Consider the following 19,512-nt stretch of genomic DNA (forward strand, 5'->3'; position numbering starts at 1 on the left):
AAGACACCAGGGAATAGTCAATACCAAACAACTCCTTAGGGAAAAGGTTTGGTTCCCAGGAATTAACTGTATGGTGGAGCAAGAAATCTACTAGTGTTTTCCATGTCAAGCAACTGCAATGCCAAATCGTCATGATCCTCTCAAAATGTCCAAACAACCTCCAGGACCATGGATTGAAGATAGCGTTGACTTCACAGATTTGCCCACAGGCAGAGAACTACGTGGATAGCACGTTTCAGGAGGTAGTCATCCCCGAACTTAAGAGAAAACAGGCAGACAGGGATACAATGGCTGCCAGACAGACAAGAAGGTCAAGGCAGGTAGTTCAGGAGTCCCTGGAGAACATCTCCCTTTCTAACAGATATTCAGTTGAGTACAGATGGCAGAGAGTGTTTCTCTGGACAGTGCAGAGAGAATCATGACCAGAGCACCATGGGTGACTCAGCTCTGCAAGAAGGGAAGAGAAAAGACAGGTGAGCAATAGTGGTAGGGGATTTTATAGGTATGGGAACAGATAGGCATTTCTGTGATCGCAGACGTGATTCCAGGATGGTATATTGCCTCCCTGGTGCAAGGGTCATGGATAACACCGAGCGGCTACAGGGCATTCTGGAGGGCGAGGGTGCACAGACAGAGATCATGGATCACTTTAGTACCGACGATATAAGAAGAAGGAGGAATGAGGTCCTGCAGGCTGAGTTTAGGGAGTTAGGAAAGAAATTAGCAAGCAGGACCTCAAAGGTAGTAATCTCTGGATTACTCCCAAGGCCACGTGCTAGTGAGCATAGAAATAGAAGAATACACCAGATGAATGTGTGGCTCGGGAGGTGGTGCAGGAAGGAGGGATTCAGGTTTCTGGGGGATTGGGACCAGTTCTGGGGAAGGTGGGACCTGTACAAGCCAGACGGTCTACACCTTAACAGGACTGGGAAAAATATCCTTGCAGGAAGGTTTGCTAGTGCTGTTGGGGATGGTTTAAAGTAGTTTTGCGAGGGGATGGGAACCTGAGGGTAGTTTCATATAGAACAATTTCAGGGCAGGGAATGGAAGGCAGAAAATTAGCAAGTGACTTGGAAAGACAGAAGAAGCAAAAATGTGTGCAGCACAGGAATTTGGCAGTGTTAAAGGGTATTTAATTAAATGTAAGGAGTATAGTAAAAAAAAAAACAATGAGCTGAGGGCACAGATAGATACATGACAATACGATACAGTTGCTATAATGGAAACTTAGCTTAAAGTGGGGGAAGAATGGCAGCGCAACATCCCTAGGATATAAAGATTTCAGGCGGGATAGAGAGGGGATAAAAAAGGAGGGGGTGTAGCATTATTGGTTAAGTAATCAATAACAGCTGTGAGGAGGGATGATATGCTAAATTAATCATCAAATTAGGCCATATGGGTGGAGATCAGAAATAAAAATGGGGCAGCCACACTACTAGGAGTGTACTTTTGACCCCCAAATAGATAGAGGGAGGTAGAAGAACAATTACGTAGGCAAATTTCTGAGTATAAAAATTATAGGGCAATAATAGTTGGGGATTTTAACTACCCTAATATCACCTGGGATACAAACAGTGTGAAGGGCACAGAGGGCTCAACATTCTTGAACTGCATTCAAGAGAAAGTTTTTTAGCCAGCGCATAGCATGCCCAACGAGAGGGGGCGCAATTCTAGATTTAGTCTTCGGTAATGAAGCTGGGCAAGTAATGAAGCAGCAGTGGGTAACCATTTTGGCGATAGCGAATATAATACAGTAGGTTTTAGCATAATCATGGAAAACGACAAAGATAAAGCAGGAGTTAAAGTTCTAAATTGGGGGAAGACAAATTTTACGAAACTGAGAGGTGATCTGGTGAAAGTAGACTGGATACAGCTACGTGAAGGAAAACCAGTGGCAAGCCAGTGGGAGGCATTCAAAAGCGAGATTCTACACGGGATAGGCATGTCCCCACAAAGGTTAAAGGTGTTACAGCCAAATCTAGAGCTCACTGGTTATCTAGAGCCTTACAGGGTAATGAAAGCAGACATAGAAAGCTTATGATGATCATAAAAAATGTAATACTTTAGAAAGCCTAGAAGAGTATAGAAAGTGCAGGAGAGACTACAAAAGGAAATTAGAAAAGCAAAGAAAGGGCATGAAAAGTTATTGGCAGGTAAAATCAAGGAAAGCCTGAAGATGTTTTATCAGTATATTACGACCAAGAGGATTACTAAAGACAGGGTAGGCCGTCTCAGAGATGTACGAGGGAACTTAGATGCGGATGCAGAAGATGTGGGCAGGGCTCTTAATGAGTTTTTTGCCTCTGTATTCACAAAGGAGAGTGATGATGCAGATATTGTAGTAAAAGAGGATGAGCGTGGAATATTAGGTATGATTAACATAATGAGAGAAGAAGTACTGGAGAGTCTGACATCCTTGAAAGTGAATAAATCGCCAAAGCCGGATGGATTGCATCCCAGGTTGTTAAAGAAAGCCAGGGAGGAAAGAGCAGATGTGCTGAGGATCACCTTTAAATCTTCAGTGGATAGAGGCGAAGTGCCAGAGGATTGGAGGTCTGCTAATGTTATACCATCGTTTAACAAGGTTGCGAAGGATAGGTCAAATAATTATAAGCCGGCTAATCTGACCTCAGTGGTGGGTAAATTACTGGAATCAATTCTGTGAGACAGGATAAACTGTCACTTAGAAAGAAACGGATTGATCAGGGGTAGTCCGCAAGGATTTGTTAAGGGATGGTCATGTCTTACGAACATAATTGAATTCTTTGAGGAAGCAACAAGGAGGATTGATGAGGGTAGTGCAGTGGATGTGGTCTACATGGATTTTAGTAAGGCATTTGACAAGGCCCCGTATGGCAGAATGGTCAGTAAAATGAAAGCCCATGGGATATAGGGGAATGTGGCAAGATGGATCCAAAATTGGCTCAGTGACAGGAAACAAAGGGTAGTAGTGGACAGATGTTTTTGGGAATGAAAGCTGTTTCCAGTGGCATTCAACAAGGTTCAGTGTTGGGTACCTTGCTGTCTGTGCTATATATTAATGTTTAGTTTATGTTTAGAGATACAGCACTGAAACAGGCCCTTCGGCCCACCGAGTCTGTGCCGACCATCAACCACCCATTTATACTAATCCTACACTAACCCCATATTCCTACCACATCCCCACCTATCCCTATATTTCCCTACCACCTACCTATACTAGGGGCAATTGCTAATGACCAATTTACCTATCAACCTGCAAGTCTTTGGCATGTGGGAGGAAACCAGAGAACCCGGTTGAAACCCACGCAGACACAGGGAGAATTTGCAAACTCCACACAGGCAGTACCCAGAATTGAATAATGATTTGCACTAAATGTGGGAGGCATGATTGAGAAATTTGCTGATGACACAATAATTGGCCGTGCAATTCGTAGTGAAGTCTAGACTCCAGAACGATAGCAATGGTTTGGGTGAATGGGCATAAATCTGGCAAATGGAATTCAATCCAGAGAAGTGTGAAGTAATGCATCTGGGGAGGACAAATAAAGCGAGGGAATGCACAATAAACTGGAAGATTTTGAGAGGGGCAGAAGAAGTGAGAGACCTTGGAGTGCATGCCCGCAGGTCCCTTAAGGTAGCAGGACAGGTAGATAGAGTGGTGAAGCAGGCATATGGAATGCCGAGGTATAGAATACAAAAGCAGGGACGTAATGCTGGAACTGTATAAAACGCTGGTTAGGCCACAGTTGGAGTATTGTGTACAGTTCCGGTCACCACATTACAGGAAGCACATAATTGCTCTGGAGAGACTACAGAGGAGATTGACAAGAATGATGCAAGGGCTTGAAAGTTGCAGCTATGAAGAAAGATTGGATAGGTTAGGGTTGTTTTTCTTAGAACAGCGAGGCTGAAGGGTGACTTAATTGAGGTGTACAAAATTATGAGGGGTCTAGATATTGTAGACAGGAAAGACCTGTTTCCCCTAGCGGAGAGGTCAATTACCAGGGGGCACTGATTCAAGGTGATTGGTAAAAGAATTAGAGGGGACATGAGTAAAAGCATTTTCGTCCAGAGGGTGGTTGGCATCTGGAATTCACTGCCAGGAATGGTGGTGGAGGCAGAATCCCTCTATTCTTTTGAAAGGTACCTGGACATGCATCTGAAGTGCTGTAACTGGCAAAGCTATGGATCAGGTGCTGGAAAGTGGAATTAGATTGGCGGCTAGTTTTTATTTTGGACCGCACGGACATGACAGACTGAATGATCTCCTTCCGTGCTGTAATTTTTCTATGCTTCTGTGGTTCAAAATGCATCATTTATCAAAGCACTGAAAACACCACTCATCAGCATTGAATCCGATTCTGACATCAACACGTCAGATGAAGAACATGAGTCAAAGGAGATTACACATGATGTCAGATGATATAAGATTCGTGAAAGAAAATACTCACCACACTTATATGACTATGTTATGAAGTGAACTATTTATGTTTAAATTTATTGCTTACATTTTTAGAATCACATTATTGAAACATGCTATGTCTCTCATTTACTAAGAAGAGATATAGTGGTTTGAGAATTGCATTAAACATTTTATTCACATGAGGTTACCTTGCACACTTGAACCAGCATTGGGAACTGAAAGAGATAGTGAAAGTGAAGCCGGATAAAGACTCCATTATGTCCATCAGCCTCTGCCTCATATTTCTTACTAAATTCGGCTAAACCTTGCTCCAGTTCCATCAACCCCACAATATAGGTTTTTGCTTTTTTTTAACCAGGGAAAATCTGCACCCCCCCCCCCGCCCCCCCACACACACACATTGTTTGTAGTCCTGACTCAACAACAAATTGTAAAAGGAACTACTTATTTTGTTTATAGGGAATAATAGTATCACAGTCACAACAGTATCACAATAGTATCACAGTATCTTGCTACACAGAAGGCGGCTATTGGGCACATTGCCTCTGTGTCGGCTATTTGAAAGAGCTATTGAATTAGTCCTAATCACCTGCACCTTTCACTATGGCCATGCAATTTTCCCCCTTAAATAATTATCCAATTCACGTTTTAAACTTACTGGCTCTTTCAGGCGGTGCATTCTAGATCATAAGAACTCGCTGTGAAAAAACAACTCCTCATCTCCCCTTTGATTCTTTTGCCAATTTCCTGAAATCTGTCTCCTCTGATTGCAGGGCCTCTTGCCAGTGGAAACCGTTTCTCATTATTTATTCTCTCAAAACACTTCATGATTTTCAGCACATCCAGTAAATCTATCCCCAATCATATCTGCTCTGAGGAGTAAAATTCCAGCTTCCCCAGTCCTCCACAGATCATGAATAACGGAACAGATCATGAATAAGAGAATGCATAATTTATAAATCTATACCATATTAACTCTCCTTACTTTCTGCCACGGATGCTGCCATCCGTAAAAGAGACTTCAGTAATTTTTAGTACTTTAAAGCATTACTTTTGCATTTTTTGGGGGGTTTTTTGTGCTCATGGATGGTGTGACGTCAACGTCTATCATTTTCTAATATATTGTAGACAATGGAATTACCTGAACAAACAACCCCGGCTGCTTCCTCTTCCACAGAGCAGTTTGCATGGGCCAACGTTTTCAGCTCACAATTCTGGAGGTTCTTCTCGGTGCCTTTGCAGCGATATGCAGCGTTATTCACGTGCCAGACTCCAACTCCAAACTTGGAATTCCCCGATGCTGATACAGCGTCGCCACAACTTAGTTGTCTGCACAAAACGCGAGCATCGTTTATATCCCACATTCGACCGCAAATAATGCGAGCGGCCAAATCGCCAATTCCGAGCTCAGCTCTCCCAGCACAGGGGCTACCTCCACCGATCAGCATCGCTTTTATCCCATCTGTTATGAAAAAATGCCGTTACAGTTTAGCACCTTAAATATATTACACCAAGTTAAACATGAAGTACATTTCCCGAGAATGATCCGCGCCATGAACATATGTCAATCCTGCTGCCAATGCACCAAGTTTAAACAATTATATATATATATATAATATAGCACAAGTAGCTAGCTGTATAAATATAACACATAAAGCCCAGGCAATAACCAGCATAAATATCGCACACACTGCAAAGGCAAGCGTTTATTTAGAAGACGGGGTCACAGCCTCAGGATAACATTTAGCAGTGAGATGAAGGGAAATTTCTTCACACAGACTGATGTGAATCTTTGGAATTTTCTATCCCGGAAGGTTGTGGGTGCTCCATCATTGAATATATTCTAGGCTGAGATCGATAGATTTTCGATCTCTCAGGGAATCAAAGGATATGGGTGCCGGCGGGCAAGTGGAGTTAATGCAGAAGATCAGCGATGAGCTTACTGAATGACAGAGCAGGCTCGACGGGCCGCATGGTCGACTGTTGCACCCATTTTTGCGTTCTTACCACAATTAACACTCTAAATGCAGCGTATACAGCACAGGTTATTAGCATTATGAATAAAACAGGCAGTGGAGCAATTAGTACTATAGATGCAGCACAGGCGATGATCGATATAAAGATTACACATACAGTGCGGACAATTAGCACAGGGAGTTCAAAGTATCAAATACAGCCCAAGATCACAGTCATTTGGCGCTTTAAATACTTTGGAAGTAAGAACAGCAAAAGCATGTGCAGCTTAGTAATAAAATTTGAAATGGATTAGAGGATCAACGCCATAATCAGGCAAATAAAATCTTTGGTGTTATATCTAGAGCATAGAATATAAAACCAAGAAGGCCTTCGTTAAGCCCCGTTTGAAGTACTGCATTTTGCAGTCTCCCTAAACGTATGTTGCATACTTTGCAACCGTAAGGAAGACTTCCTATGGTCTTTTTTTTAAATAAAATTATGTGCCCATTGGATCTGAAGTACCATCTACCTGTGCATTAAATTAAACATTTTAGTAGGTGGAGCAACGCCCATTTACCAACCTTGCCTCATGTTACAATTTTGACAATTTTTAATTCATTTTATCAATTTCCCTATTTTTTATCAGCTGTCACGATGTTGACAATGCTCTTCGGCAGAACATCCTAAACCAAAACCTCCACTACCTGGATGGACAAGAGCACAATCAGAACCAAGCTCCTCTCTAAGTCGCATACCATCCCGACATATCGCTATTCTATCATTATCATCGGGTCAACTTCCTATCTAGCAGCACTGTGGACGAAGGTTTCCCACATGGACTGCAGCGGTTCAACCAGACGGCATATCACTCATTTCACTAGTTCAACCAGGCATGGATGATAACTGCTGGCTTTGCCAGACAGACACATAATCCCGGTATGAAGTAAAAGGCCAATAGGTAGTGCTGCGTTATATATTTCCACAATTCACTGAAATTTTTCTCCAAAACACAAACTTTCTGTTATTTATTTTCTATTTAAATGCGAGTTGTAATGTTCCAATCAGGTCTTAAAAATAGAGTCTTGTAGCATTTGTGGAGAGAGAAACAGAGTTAACGTTTCAGTTCGATGACTTTTCATCAGAACGCGGAACAAGTGAAAGAGGCGCGGGGGAGGATGGAGGGTGTTGCTTTTCCACAGTGTGTACCATATACAAGATGCACTGCAGCAACGCTCCCCGTCTCCTTCGACAACACCTCCCAAACCCGCCACCTCTTCCACCTAGAAAGACAAGGGCACCAGACGCATCAGAACACCAGCATCTGGAAATTCCTCCCGCTCCCCACCACCGACCCCCACCCCCCACCCCGCCGCAAGCCACACACCATCCTGACTTGGAACTATATCGCTGTCCCTTCACAATTGCTGGGGCAAAATCCTGGAACTGCCTTCCTAACAGCACTGTGGGTGTACCCACACCAGATGGACTGCTGCAACTCAAAAAGACAGCTCACCACCACCTTCTCAAGGGCAATTTGAAATGGGCAACAACAATTTGCCTTGCCAGCGACGCCCACATCCCATGAAACGAATAAAGTAATTGGTGGGGGGGGGGGGGGGGCACTCATTGCAATCCATTTTCACCCGCTCGTAACTAGTTAACTGCATCGTCTTTAATAATTTTCGTTCAAACCATTAAAAAGAAGTCAAGTAAAACATTTAATAGTAATCAGTAATAGCAAACCTACCTAGACACACAAGGCTTACTGTCTCCCCAGTTTCGCAGTTCTGCTGGTGCGATACACTGGACGGACACTCCCACAGTGAAGATTCTGTTCCCTTGCATTCTACCTTAACCAGTAAAACAGGTCCCGTTTCTTGTGAGATGGGACTGGTAAATGAACTGTAATAAGATTCGCAGCCAATCTGCCTACAGATGACTTCTCCAGTAGCTGAATCTGACAGACTGCTACAGACGGAGGCCCACTGGCCTCGGTCGTAAACCTTCAGTTCCCCGACACATGGTGCGTCCGGGCCCTCCAATCTCAGGACTGTAATAAAATACAAGAGAACCACTAATTATGAAACTTCTGCCAAATTGAACTGAAAAAATCCTCTTATAATCTTTATAAACCACTTAAAACATGGCTTTAAAATGACTGATAAAACAGGAATATTGAAGTTATTGGTGCACTCAGTTGACACTTGATTCTACGTTTTGCAGTTTTAAGATTTTAAAATAACGGCTCTGCATCTCCAACAAGTACCTCTGGAAGTGCTGTAAATTATACTATTAAACCTTTTACATTGCATTAAAATCATTCAAGTTGCCCATTTTAATTTGTATTATAATTCTGACTTTTAAATATATCCTTTGTTAGCCTTTAAAGAGTATCAGGGTCAGGTGAGATGGTAGGGGATGAGCAATACGCATTACGTTGCCACTGCCGCCCACATCCCCCCTTTCCTACCCCCCAAAAAATAGTGTCATTCCCCCTGACTATGTGCTCCAACTGCAACAGTTTTGTCTGCAATGTACGGAGGAATCTGAACAGCGATCTGCAAACCTAGCTCTGTAACGCTACTCTTTTAAAAGCACGAGACTGCACGAGTTGAAATCCAATTTCCTGTAAACAGGAGGTGCTTTGTAGTGCTTGAAATTAGCATCAGTTTGCAGAATGCATTACAAATTGCATTACAAATAGGAACCACGGTTCATCCTCCTCTATTCGTTTCCACGTCAAGCGTAGGCTGCGCCCCATTAAAGTGCCACTGAACGTGTTAAGGTTTCTCATTCAATGGTTTACCCTTCCCCTTCATTCTGAAAGGGAAGGCAGAAAACACAGAAAAGCTGCACATCGAACCAGAATTTATCATCCCTAAATGGCCTTGTGACTGGCTTGATGAGCCGCCATCTTGAATCGTTGCAGTCCATGCGGTGTTAGTAAACTCACGGTAATGTTAGGAAGGGAGTTTAGGTTTTTGACCCAGTGACAGTGAAGGAACGGTGATATAGTTCGAAGTCAGGATGGAGCGTAGTTTGGACGGAACTTTCAGGTAGTGGCATTACCATGCATCTGCTGCCCTTCTTCTAGGCGGTAGAGTTCGCAGGCTTGGAAGATCATAGCCAAGGAGTCTTCATGAGTTACTACAACGCAACTTGTAGATGGCAAATACTGCTCCACTGTGCACGATGGTGGAGGAAGTGAATGTTTAAGATGGTGGATGGAGCGACGATCAAGTGGGCTACTTTGTCCTAGGTTGTGTCAAGCTTCTTGAGTGTTGTTGGAGCTGCACTCATCCAGGCATGTGGCAAGTACTCCATCACATCCTAGACTTGTCACTTATGAATGGTGGACAGGCTTTGGAGAGTCAGGAAGTGAGTTGCACGCCACTGAATTTGCAGTCCCTGATCTGCTCTTATAGCTAGAATATGCATCTGGCTCGTCCAGTTTAATTTCTGGTCAATGGTGACCACGCAGGATATTGCTGGTGGGGGATTTGGCGATAATAATGCTATTTAATGCCAAGGGGAGGTAATTGGATTCTGTCTTGTTGGAGGTAGTCATTTCCTGGCACTTGTCTGGTATGAGTGTTACTTGTCACATCAGCTAAAGCCTGAATGTTGTCCAGGCCTCAGTATCTGAGTAGTTGTGAATGGTACTAAACAGTGTGCAATCATCAGCAAACATCCCCCTCTGATCTGAAGAAGTTGAAGATGGTTAGGCCTGGGACACTACCCTCAGGAATTACTGCAGCAATGTCCCGAGGCTGAGATGAATGGCCTCCAACAACCATAATCATGTTCCATTGTGGAGAAATTCCCCCTTTCCCCCTTCCCCCCACCCTGATTCCAATTGACGTCAATTTTGCTAAGGCTCCATGATGCCATACTTGGTCAAATGCGGCCTTATTGTCATGGGCCGTCACACTGACCCCGCATCTGGAATTCAGCTCTTTTGTCCATATTTGGACCAAGCTTGTACTCTGCTCCACTGTGGAGAGCAGTGGCCGTGGTGTAACCCACACTGAGCATTGGTGAGCAGTTTAGTGCTGAACAAGCACCACTTGATAGCACCGTGAATTACACCTTTCACCACTTCTCTGATGATTGAAAGTAGATTGATGGGGTGGAAATTGGCCAGATTGAATTTGTCCTGCTTTTTGTGGACAAGACATACCTGGGCAATTTTCCACATTGCCAGTGGTGTAATTGTACTGGAATAGCTTGGCTACAGGTGCGGCTACTTCTGGGGCAGAAGTCTTCAGTACCACTGACAGGATTTTTTCTGAGCCAAAAGCCTTTGCTGTATTCAGTGCTTTCAGCTGTTGCTTGATATCATGTGGAGTGAATTGAATTGGCTGAAGACTGGCATTAGTGATGGTGGGGACTCAGGAGGAGACCGAGATGAATCATCCACTCAGCACTTTTGACTGAAGATGGTTGCAAATTGTCAGCCTTGCCCTTTTCTCTGACTTGCTGGGCTCCCCCATCATCATCTCCTCCGCAAGAGACTGTCAACTTGCAGAGATTCTTCAGTACTACTTGAGAACATGGAGAGGAAAATGCATTCTCTGCAGATGTGAAATCTAGAGACATCTTTGAAAATGTTCTATATCACACACCTGAACCATATACCAAACCAACGTACTCAGTCTCTCTGTCGCTCCTGAAACTGGAGTTGCTGCTTTAGGTCTAGAATTCTTAAAGCACCTGCGGCAACAATAACTGAATCGCAGCTTTTTCTCTTTGAGAGTGCTTACATTGTCATAGAATCAGTGGCGCAGTGGTTAGCACTGCAGCCTCACAGCTCCAGGGACCTGGGTCTAATTCTGGGTACTGCCTGTGTGGAGTCTCCCTGTGACCATGTGGGTTTTCGCTGGGTGCTCTGGTTTCCTCCCACAGCCAAAGACTTGCAGGTGATAGGTAAATTGGCTCATTGTAAATTGCTCCTAGTGTAGGTAGGTGGTAGGGAATATGGGATTACCGTAGGGTTAGTATAAATGGGTGGTTGTTGGTCGGCACAGACTCGGTGGGCCGAAGGACCTGTTTTAGTGCTTTATCTCCAAAATAAATAAACCACAAAGTGAAGCCATTCGGCCCACTATGTCCGTGCTCTCTTTAAAATATTTATCCCAATAATTCCACTTGCCTGATTTTTCCCCTATCCCTGCATTTGTTTTCTTCTCAAGTCATTAGTCAACTCCCTTTAATATTTACCATTGATTTTGCTTCCATCACCGTTTCTGTCAGTGAATTCCAGATAGTAAGAACTTTTCTCAGCGTTTGAAAATCCTCTCGGATATTGTATTCTGCCAGGAAACCATGGTTCGAAGTACGGTTAGAATAACAATTCATATATTCAATCCAAACGGTTAATTGCATCTTAAAAGCATGCTTCCAGCATAAGTAAATGGCCAGAGCTAGTCGTTGAGATCAGATAACTATGGTCATATCTTCTGCCTTCCAGTCTCAGTGCAGAATTTCAGAATATAAACATCGTACATGTCTGCTCCCAACACGAGATGTGTAACGTATTTCTTCTGTGCAACTTTTATTAAATCAATACGAAGGATTAATATCATCTTATTCCATACTTCAGGATATATTTATCTCTAAATGTAGAAAATGTTTACCTCTTTCTTTCGCTGTTTGAACTGAAGCACTTTGACTGGTAGGTTGCACAGAGCGTTGGCTTGCTGAGACTGAAATACAAAACGTGGGAAATGGAGATTCTGAACATCTGTAGCCCGCAGAATGACATTATATGCACGGCAATGGTGAGGCAGACAACGAAATCCCTTTTCTGCGAAGCTAAAATTGGAGAAGCGCAACACATGCATCAAAGGCGGAATTTTATCAGTTCCGCCGAGGCGCCTTTCTTCTCGGGACTGGAAGGAAAGTTGGACTGCCGGAGATCGGCCCGGTAGGTCGACACGTTCCCGCATCCGGCCGAACTTGCCGAAGGTGGGATGCATCTGGCAACGGCTATACTCTCGGCAACAGCAGGTAGTCTATTTGAATAATTAAGTGCCATTTATAGGCAGTTTAGGGATGCCGGCAGAAGTCCCACGCCACCCCTCCCACCAAACAATGATCCTTTGGATGAGAAGGCTAGTGGTGTGGAAAATGAGTACAAGGGGAACCCTGTCGCGATTCTGGGAGGGAGGGAAGGGGTGAGGGCAGAAATGCGGGAAATGGGTTGGACACTTTGGAGGACACTGTTAACCACAGTGCGAGGGAATCCTCGGTTGAGGAAAAAGGACGACATATCAGAAGCTGTTGTGGAAGATTTCGAAATCAGAACAGATGCGTTGGAGATACAGAAACTGGGAGAATGAAATGGAAGCCCTGCAGGAGGCAGAGATGGAGACAGATATGTCAAGTAAAGCATGGCTACCTGACCTGAACCCAACCAAACCCAACTACATGTGTCGGGTTCGGGTCGTGTCTGTATTCGGCGTCCAGCTTTCCGGCTTGGGTTGGGTCGGGTTGGACTGTACTGTTTTGTTTTGTATTGTTTTTGTTTTCGTCTGTGATCCTTTTCTGTTTCAAAAATATGTTTGTTACTTTCGGGTCGGATCAAGCATTTAGAAAAATTAAAGGACTCGGGCCTGGGTCGGGTTCGGGTTGGCTTTTGTGGGGTCCGGCCCGGGTCAGGTTTTAACTTTATATCAGAGCCAGGCTTTAATGTCAAGAAAGGGAAGGGAAGTGCTGAAGATAGACCTTATGATGGTGAGAGAAGGATGGAATTCCGCCACATCTAGTGTGATGCCACCACCAAACACATCTTCCCCGCCCCTTCCCTTTCCAGTAAGCATTCCAAAGGGTCTGTCCCCTCTGCAGCACCCTGCTGCACTCCTCCATCACCCTGACACCTCATCTTATTCCCATGACACCTTCTCATTCAATTGCAGCAGTTGAAATACCTGCTGTTTTACCTCCTCTCTCCTCGCTATCCAAGGCCCAAAACAATCATTCCCGTTGAAAGCAGTGATTTATTAGCATTTCTTTCAATTTAGCCTACTGTATTCGCTGCTCACAATATAGCTGTCTCTGTTCTGGGGAGACCAAACGCAAACCAAAGGTGACTACTTTGCAGAACACCTTCACTCAGTCGGCAAGCATCACCCCAAGCCTCCAGTTGCTTGCCATTTTAATTCACCACCCTGCTCCCATGCCAACATTTCTGTCCTTGGCCTGCTGAAGTGTTCCAGTGAAACTCAATGCAATCTCGGGGAACAGAACCTCATCTTCCAATTAGGCACTCTACAGCCTTCTGGACCCAACATTGAGTTCAACAATTTCACAGCATGGCCGCCATTGTTAGAGTCATGTATGGCACAGAAGGAGGCCATTCGGCCCATCGAGTCGACACCAGCTCTCCACGGAGCTCTGCAGTCAGTCCTACTCCTCAGCTCGATCCCCATAACCCTGAAAGTCTATTTCTGTCAGGTGGCAATCCAACTTCCTCTCGAAAACATAGATAATTTCTGCTTCCAGCACACTTGTAGGCAGTGGGTTCCAGGTCATTAACACCTGCTGCATACAAAAGTGCATCCTCACATGCCCCTGCACTTTTGTCCAAAACTTTCAATCTTTGTCCCCTAAACCTTGTACCATTTGTTAATGGGAAGTTTTTCCTTATCTAAGTTAAATAAGTCTGTCATAATCTTGAACACTTCTATTAAATCTCCCCTCAATCTCCTTTGTTCTAAGGCGAAGAAACACAACTTTTCCAACTTAACCATGCAACTAAAATCCTCCATCCCTGGAACCATTCTGGCAAATCTCCTCTGCACCCTCTCAAGGACCCACAAATTTATTTTTTAATTTTTACTTCTTATTTTATTTCAATTTTATCCATGTACCTGTCTGAAACTTGTTTTTCATGTTTTTGCTGCCAGACACTTCATTCTTCTGCCATTAACACTCTCTCTGTTTTGTCTTTTGATTAGTGGGCGGCAGAGTGGCGCAGTGGTTAGCACCACAGCCTCACAGCTCCAGCGACCCGGGTTCTGGGTACTGCATGTGTGGAATTTGCAAGTTCTCCCTGTGTCTGCGTGGGTTTCCTCCGGGTGCTCCGGTTTCCTCCCACAGCCAAAAGACTTGCAGGTTGATAGGTAAATTGGCCATTATAAATTGCCCCTAGTATAGGTAGGTGGTAGGGGAATATAGGGACAGGTGAGGATGTGGTAGGAATATGGGATTAATGTAGGATTATTATAAATGGGTGGTTAATGGTCGGCACAGACTCGGTGGGCCGAAGGGCCTGTTTCAGTGCTGTATCTCTAAATCTAAAAAAAATCTAATCTAAACTATTACGACTCCCTTTGCATTTTATTCCATGACATCTTTGTCATTTAATCTCTCCTGCCCTCCGCCCTCTCACAGACCTTCCCCTGTTCTCTTCTTTCCCTCTCCCTCCTTTTATTTGCTCATAACCTATTGCATTTCTAACCTTTGCCAGTTCTGATGAAAGGTCACAGACCTGAAACGTGAACTCTGTTTCTCACTGCACAGATGTGGCCAGACCTGTTGAGTATTTCCAGCACCTTCTGTTTTTATTGATGGAATGATCTCACTGTTTATAGCCTATTTCCAACTAATTACCAAAGTGCGAAAAACAAGGACAAAAAATAAATCTAGATTCTTGAATTCCACTATTCTGATGCTAGGTTCTAACATGCAAAAATTTCAATTTTCTGGTCTGTTGGACTCAAAGTAGATTGGAAGCGAATTAAAATATATTTCTAAAGTGGGGTTTCTGTCACTGCCAAGATATTGTAACTAAAAACTAAATAGCTTGCAAATAAGTCTTTACACTGATAGGTATCTGTTACCTTCAGTGATTTACAATATTTAATTGAGAAGACGAATTATCATAAAATGCACTCACAATGGCACTGAATTAAATCAATCCTAATTGGAGTCTTCAAGGTAAATTAATCCCCTCTACTCACAAAGCATTAACTGGAATGAAGCACCAACATCTCAATCAAAGAATATCAATTTTAAATTAACTTTGTAGCAGTTAGATACGACTGAGTGGCTTGTTTGGCCACTTCAGAGAGCATTTAAGAGTAAGCTACATTGCTATGGGTCTGGAGTCACATTGAGGGCAGAATAACAGATTTCCTTCCCTAAAGGACATTAATGAACAAGTTTTTTTTAAAGAACAAACGATAATGGTTTCATGGCGATCATTAGACTAGCTTTTAATTCCAGATTTATTAGTTGAATTCAAATTCCACCTTCTGCTGTGGTGGGGTGGTGAGATTCGAATCCAGTCCCCCAGATCAATACCCTGGATAGTTGGATTACTCATCCAGTGACAATGCCACTTCCACCACCACCCGCAACCCCCCCCCCCCCCCCGCACCCCCACCCGAGGGATGCACCAAAGCTCCTTAGACAGCACCTTCCAAACCCCTGACCTCTATCACCTAGAAGGACAAGGGCAGCAAATGCATGGGAACACCACCACCTGCAAATTCCCCTGCATGCCACACACCATCCTGACTTGGAACTATATCGCACTCCTTCACTGCCGCTGGATGAAAATCCTGGAACTCCCTTCCTAACAGCACCGTGGGTGTACCAACACCACATGGACTGCAGCGGTTACAGAAGGCAGCTCACCACCACCTTCTCAAGGTCCATTAGGGATGGACAATATATTGCTTAATATTGTTTAATATTTAAACTCTGGATTTAGAAAAAAAAATCATTTATGTGACCCAACCAAAGAGATGGCGGCTCTAATAGAAAAAAAGATAGATGTTGGTCAAAATTATATGATTTTACATTGATTTCCTTCAATCGATGTTACTAAACCTATAACGTTGCATAATTATTAAATGCAATTAGTTAACTGTACATCTGCTCAGACAGCAATATTTCGCTGATTCTATTCTGTGTTTGACTAAAACACGGACTGTAATGTATTTACATTGAAAGCAGAGATCCGCCTTTTTCCATTTCAATCGGCGCTTGTCTGGAAAGCATTTCCCAGCTAACCGTACAGAATGTTAAAGATGCAAAACTCCCACAGCAGAAACGTTTATTGGTAAATAGGGATTGATTTTCACCTATCCTGGTCTCCCCTTACAGTGGAGACCTGTCGGAATGGCAGTGAAGTTCTCTCACTAATGGTTGGGATGAGAATAAATAACAGAAGGAAATAATTCAGTAAATGAGAAAAGAGTTTTGAATGAACAGTGATTGATGGTAATAAAGAGAAACACTCAGTGAATGGCAACAGTTCCAAAATACAGATTTAGGACATTTGTACATTTTCAGGGCAAGCGGAATGGAGATATACTCACACATTAAAGCTTGCAGAACCGGCAGCAGTAATCCCACGCCCTGCATTTCACGATAACTGTATTTGCAGAGACACGAATGAGAACCTGATCAATGGATCTGCGCAAAAAAAACTGTACATCAGCTCAGTGAGAGAGACATCTAGCCCACATCAGACAACCGTTCTGTCCATTCCTAAAGTCAGGCCGGCCAATAAGTTTTGACGTGTTTGAGGCAAAACTAGAACTGGAATCAGTGCACCAATCACAGATATTATTACCATTTTAGGCAAAAGAAAAGTCAGTAATTGGATCGGGGGAGGAGTTGTCCGACAGATTTTCCCACTCACAATCTCTAACACTGTCCTGTTAGGTAGAAAACGTTGAGATAGATAGATAGTTAGACAGACAGGCAGGCAAGCAGGCAGGCAGACAAACAAACTGACAATGCAGACGTACAAAAACAGTTGGAGAGAAACAAAAAGAATAAAGAGAATATATCATATATAAATGAGAGAGAGTGTGAGAGTCGTGGGGGGTGGGGGGAGCGGTGGGGTCGGGGGCGGGGGGGGGGGGGGGGGGGTGGGGGCGGTGTTGCAGTGGTGAGGACTGTTGTGGCCGAGGCAATGTGAGAGAGACAGGTGCATGGAAAGAACTTAAATTGACAATAACAACTTCCACACTCTCAGCTCTGCCTGGTTTTGCATCTCCGTTTTTCACCCTGTTTTGTTGTCGGCGTCTCTTTCAGTTTCTATGTCTATCTGTATCCATGTATATCTGCATCTCTATATATGTCTATCTATATATTTCTGTTTTTGGCATCGTTTGTTGCTTCTCCCTATCGTATTGGTCTGGCAATTAAGGTGATTGGATTAATTATAACAGAACAGAAAGCAGGCAGAAGCCTGGTGAGGGAGGAATTGAATTTAATAATGTCACACAGGCAGTTCTCAATGTAAAGATCTAGAGATCGAGAGAGAGAAAGAGGGCAGAGCGTGGACTCCAGATGAAATGAGATTTCTGAAGATGTTGGACAGGGTCCGCTGTGCGGGGGGAGGGCTCCTGGTTAAAAAGAAAATGAGCGTGGATGTGAAGGCGCTAAAGGAAGACCTCAGCGTCCTGCCTAACCCGACATTCATTGATGCAGAGCATAAGGGGATGGAGCTGAGACTTTTGCTAAGGACTGATAGTTCAGTGTCAATGAAGGGAATGTCAGAGGAGATCATGAAAACAAGGGAAAGGGTGAGATTGGAAGTAGGGGTGGAATCAGAGGAAAATGAAGGGGATGAAAAATCCGGAGGTGTGTTGGTACCCATGAATTGTTGAAACTTGATAAATGAAAGTGTCAGACGAGGAGAAGGGTGGAATGGAACTATGGGTCAGGACAGCTTTGGCACAGAGTGAGATGGTGCTACTCAACAGAGAGGTGGAGAGAGCGCATGTGGCGGCACGTGGGTGTTGCGCGTGGATCCCAGGATGCAGCGAAAGCAGTGGTTTCAGGAGCCCTGAATGTCTTGGAGTTATCTGTGATCGTGGGTGAAGCCGAAACATGAAAGGTGGAGTTCGTCTGTAAATTGTGTTGAGTTACTGTGCAGACTCTTATCTGATTTACAACTGGATTTTCAATCCGTGGACGACGTAAATGAGGAAAGGATAGCGAAGATGATTCTCGACAGGAGCGAGAGTAACAGGGTAGTTGTTATGGGGGACTTTAACTTTTCAAATATTGACTGGAAATACTATAGTTCGAGTACTTTAGATGGGTCAGTTTTTGTCCAGTGTGTGCAGGAGGGTTTTCTGACACAGTATGTAGACAGGCCAACCAGGGGCGATGCCACATTGGATTTGGTACTGGGTAATGAACCCGGCCAGGTGTTAGATTTAGATGTAGGTGAGCACTTTGGTGATAGTGATCACAATTCGGTTAGGTTTACCTTAGCGATGGGCAGGGACAGGTATATACCGCAGGGCACAATTATAGCTGGGGGAAAGGAAATTATGATGCGATTAGGCAAGATTTGGGATGCGTAGGATGGGGAAGGAAACTGCAGGGGATGGGCACAATCGAAATGTGGAGTTTATTCAAGGAGCAGATGCTGCATGTCCTTGATAAGTATGTACCTGTCAGGCAGGGAGGAAGTTGTCGAGCAAGGGAGCCGTGGTTTACTAAAGAAGTTGAAGCGCTTGTCAAGAGGAAGAAGAAGGCTTATGTTAGGATGAGACGTGAAGGCTCAGTTAGGGCGCTTGAGAGTTACAAGCTAGCCAGGAAGGATCGAAAGGGAGAGCTAAGAAGAGCAAGGAGAGGACACGAGAAGTCATTGGCCGATAGGATCAAGGAAAACCCTAAGGCTTTCTATAGGTATATCAGGAATAAAAGAATGACTAGAGTTAGATTAGGGCCAATCAAGGATAGTAGTGGGAAGTTGTGTGTGGAATCAGAGGAGATAGGGGAAGCGTTAAATGAATATTTTTCGTCAGTATTTACAGTAGAGAAAGAAAATGTTGTCGAGGAGAATACTGAGATTCAGACTACTAGGCTAGATGGGATTGAGGTTCACAAGGAGGAGGTGTTAGCAATTTTGGAAAGTGTGAAAATAGATAGGTCCACTGGGCCAGATGGGATTTATCCTAAGATTCTCTGGGAAGCCAGGGAGGAGATTGCAGAGCCTTTGTCCTTGATCTTTATGTCGTCATTATCGACAGGAATAATGCCAGAAGACTGGAGGATAGCAAATGTTATCCCCTTGTTCAAGAAGGGGAGTAGAGACAGCCCTGGTAATTATAGACCTGTGAGCCTTACTTCGGTTGTGGGTAAAATGTTGGAAAAGGTTATAAGAGATAGGATTT

General features: G+C 43.9%; 1 protein-coding gene across 6 annotated transcripts in view; it reads right to left on the minus strand.

The window, feature by feature from the left end:
- LOC137375484 (deleted in malignant brain tumors 1 protein-like) overlaps positions 1–19,512 on the minus strand; it is a 55,698-nt gene that overhangs the window by 29,797 nt on the left and 6,389 nt on the right. For 4 of the 6 annotated variants that reach the window (XM_068042822.1, XM_068042821.1, XM_068042817.1 and 1 more), the window contains exons 1-4: positions 16,690–16,848; positions 11,998–12,066; positions 8,109–8,411; positions 5,547–5,867 (exon numbers count right to left, since the gene is read on the minus strand). In XM_068042822.1, the coding sequence (XP_067898923.1) occupies positions 5,547–5,867; positions 8,109–8,411; positions 11,998–12,066; positions 16,690–16,735 (739 nt within the window). In that variant the 5' untranslated portion in view covers positions 16,736–16,848. Of the gene's footprint in view, positions 1–5,546; positions 5,868–8,108; positions 8,412–11,997; positions 12,067–16,689; positions 16,849–16,946; positions 16,991–19,512 lie in introns of those variants that run through there. The other 2 variants (XM_068042818.1, XM_068042819.1) reach the window with 2 other exon arrangements.

Source organism: Heterodontus francisci, chromosome 11, assembly GCF_036365525.1.
Source record: "Heterodontus francisci isolate sHetFra1 chromosome 11, sHetFra1.hap1, whole genome shotgun sequence".
NCBI classification, from domain to species: domain Eukaryota; kingdom Metazoa; phylum Chordata; class Chondrichthyes; order Heterodontiformes; family Heterodontidae; genus Heterodontus; species Heterodontus francisci.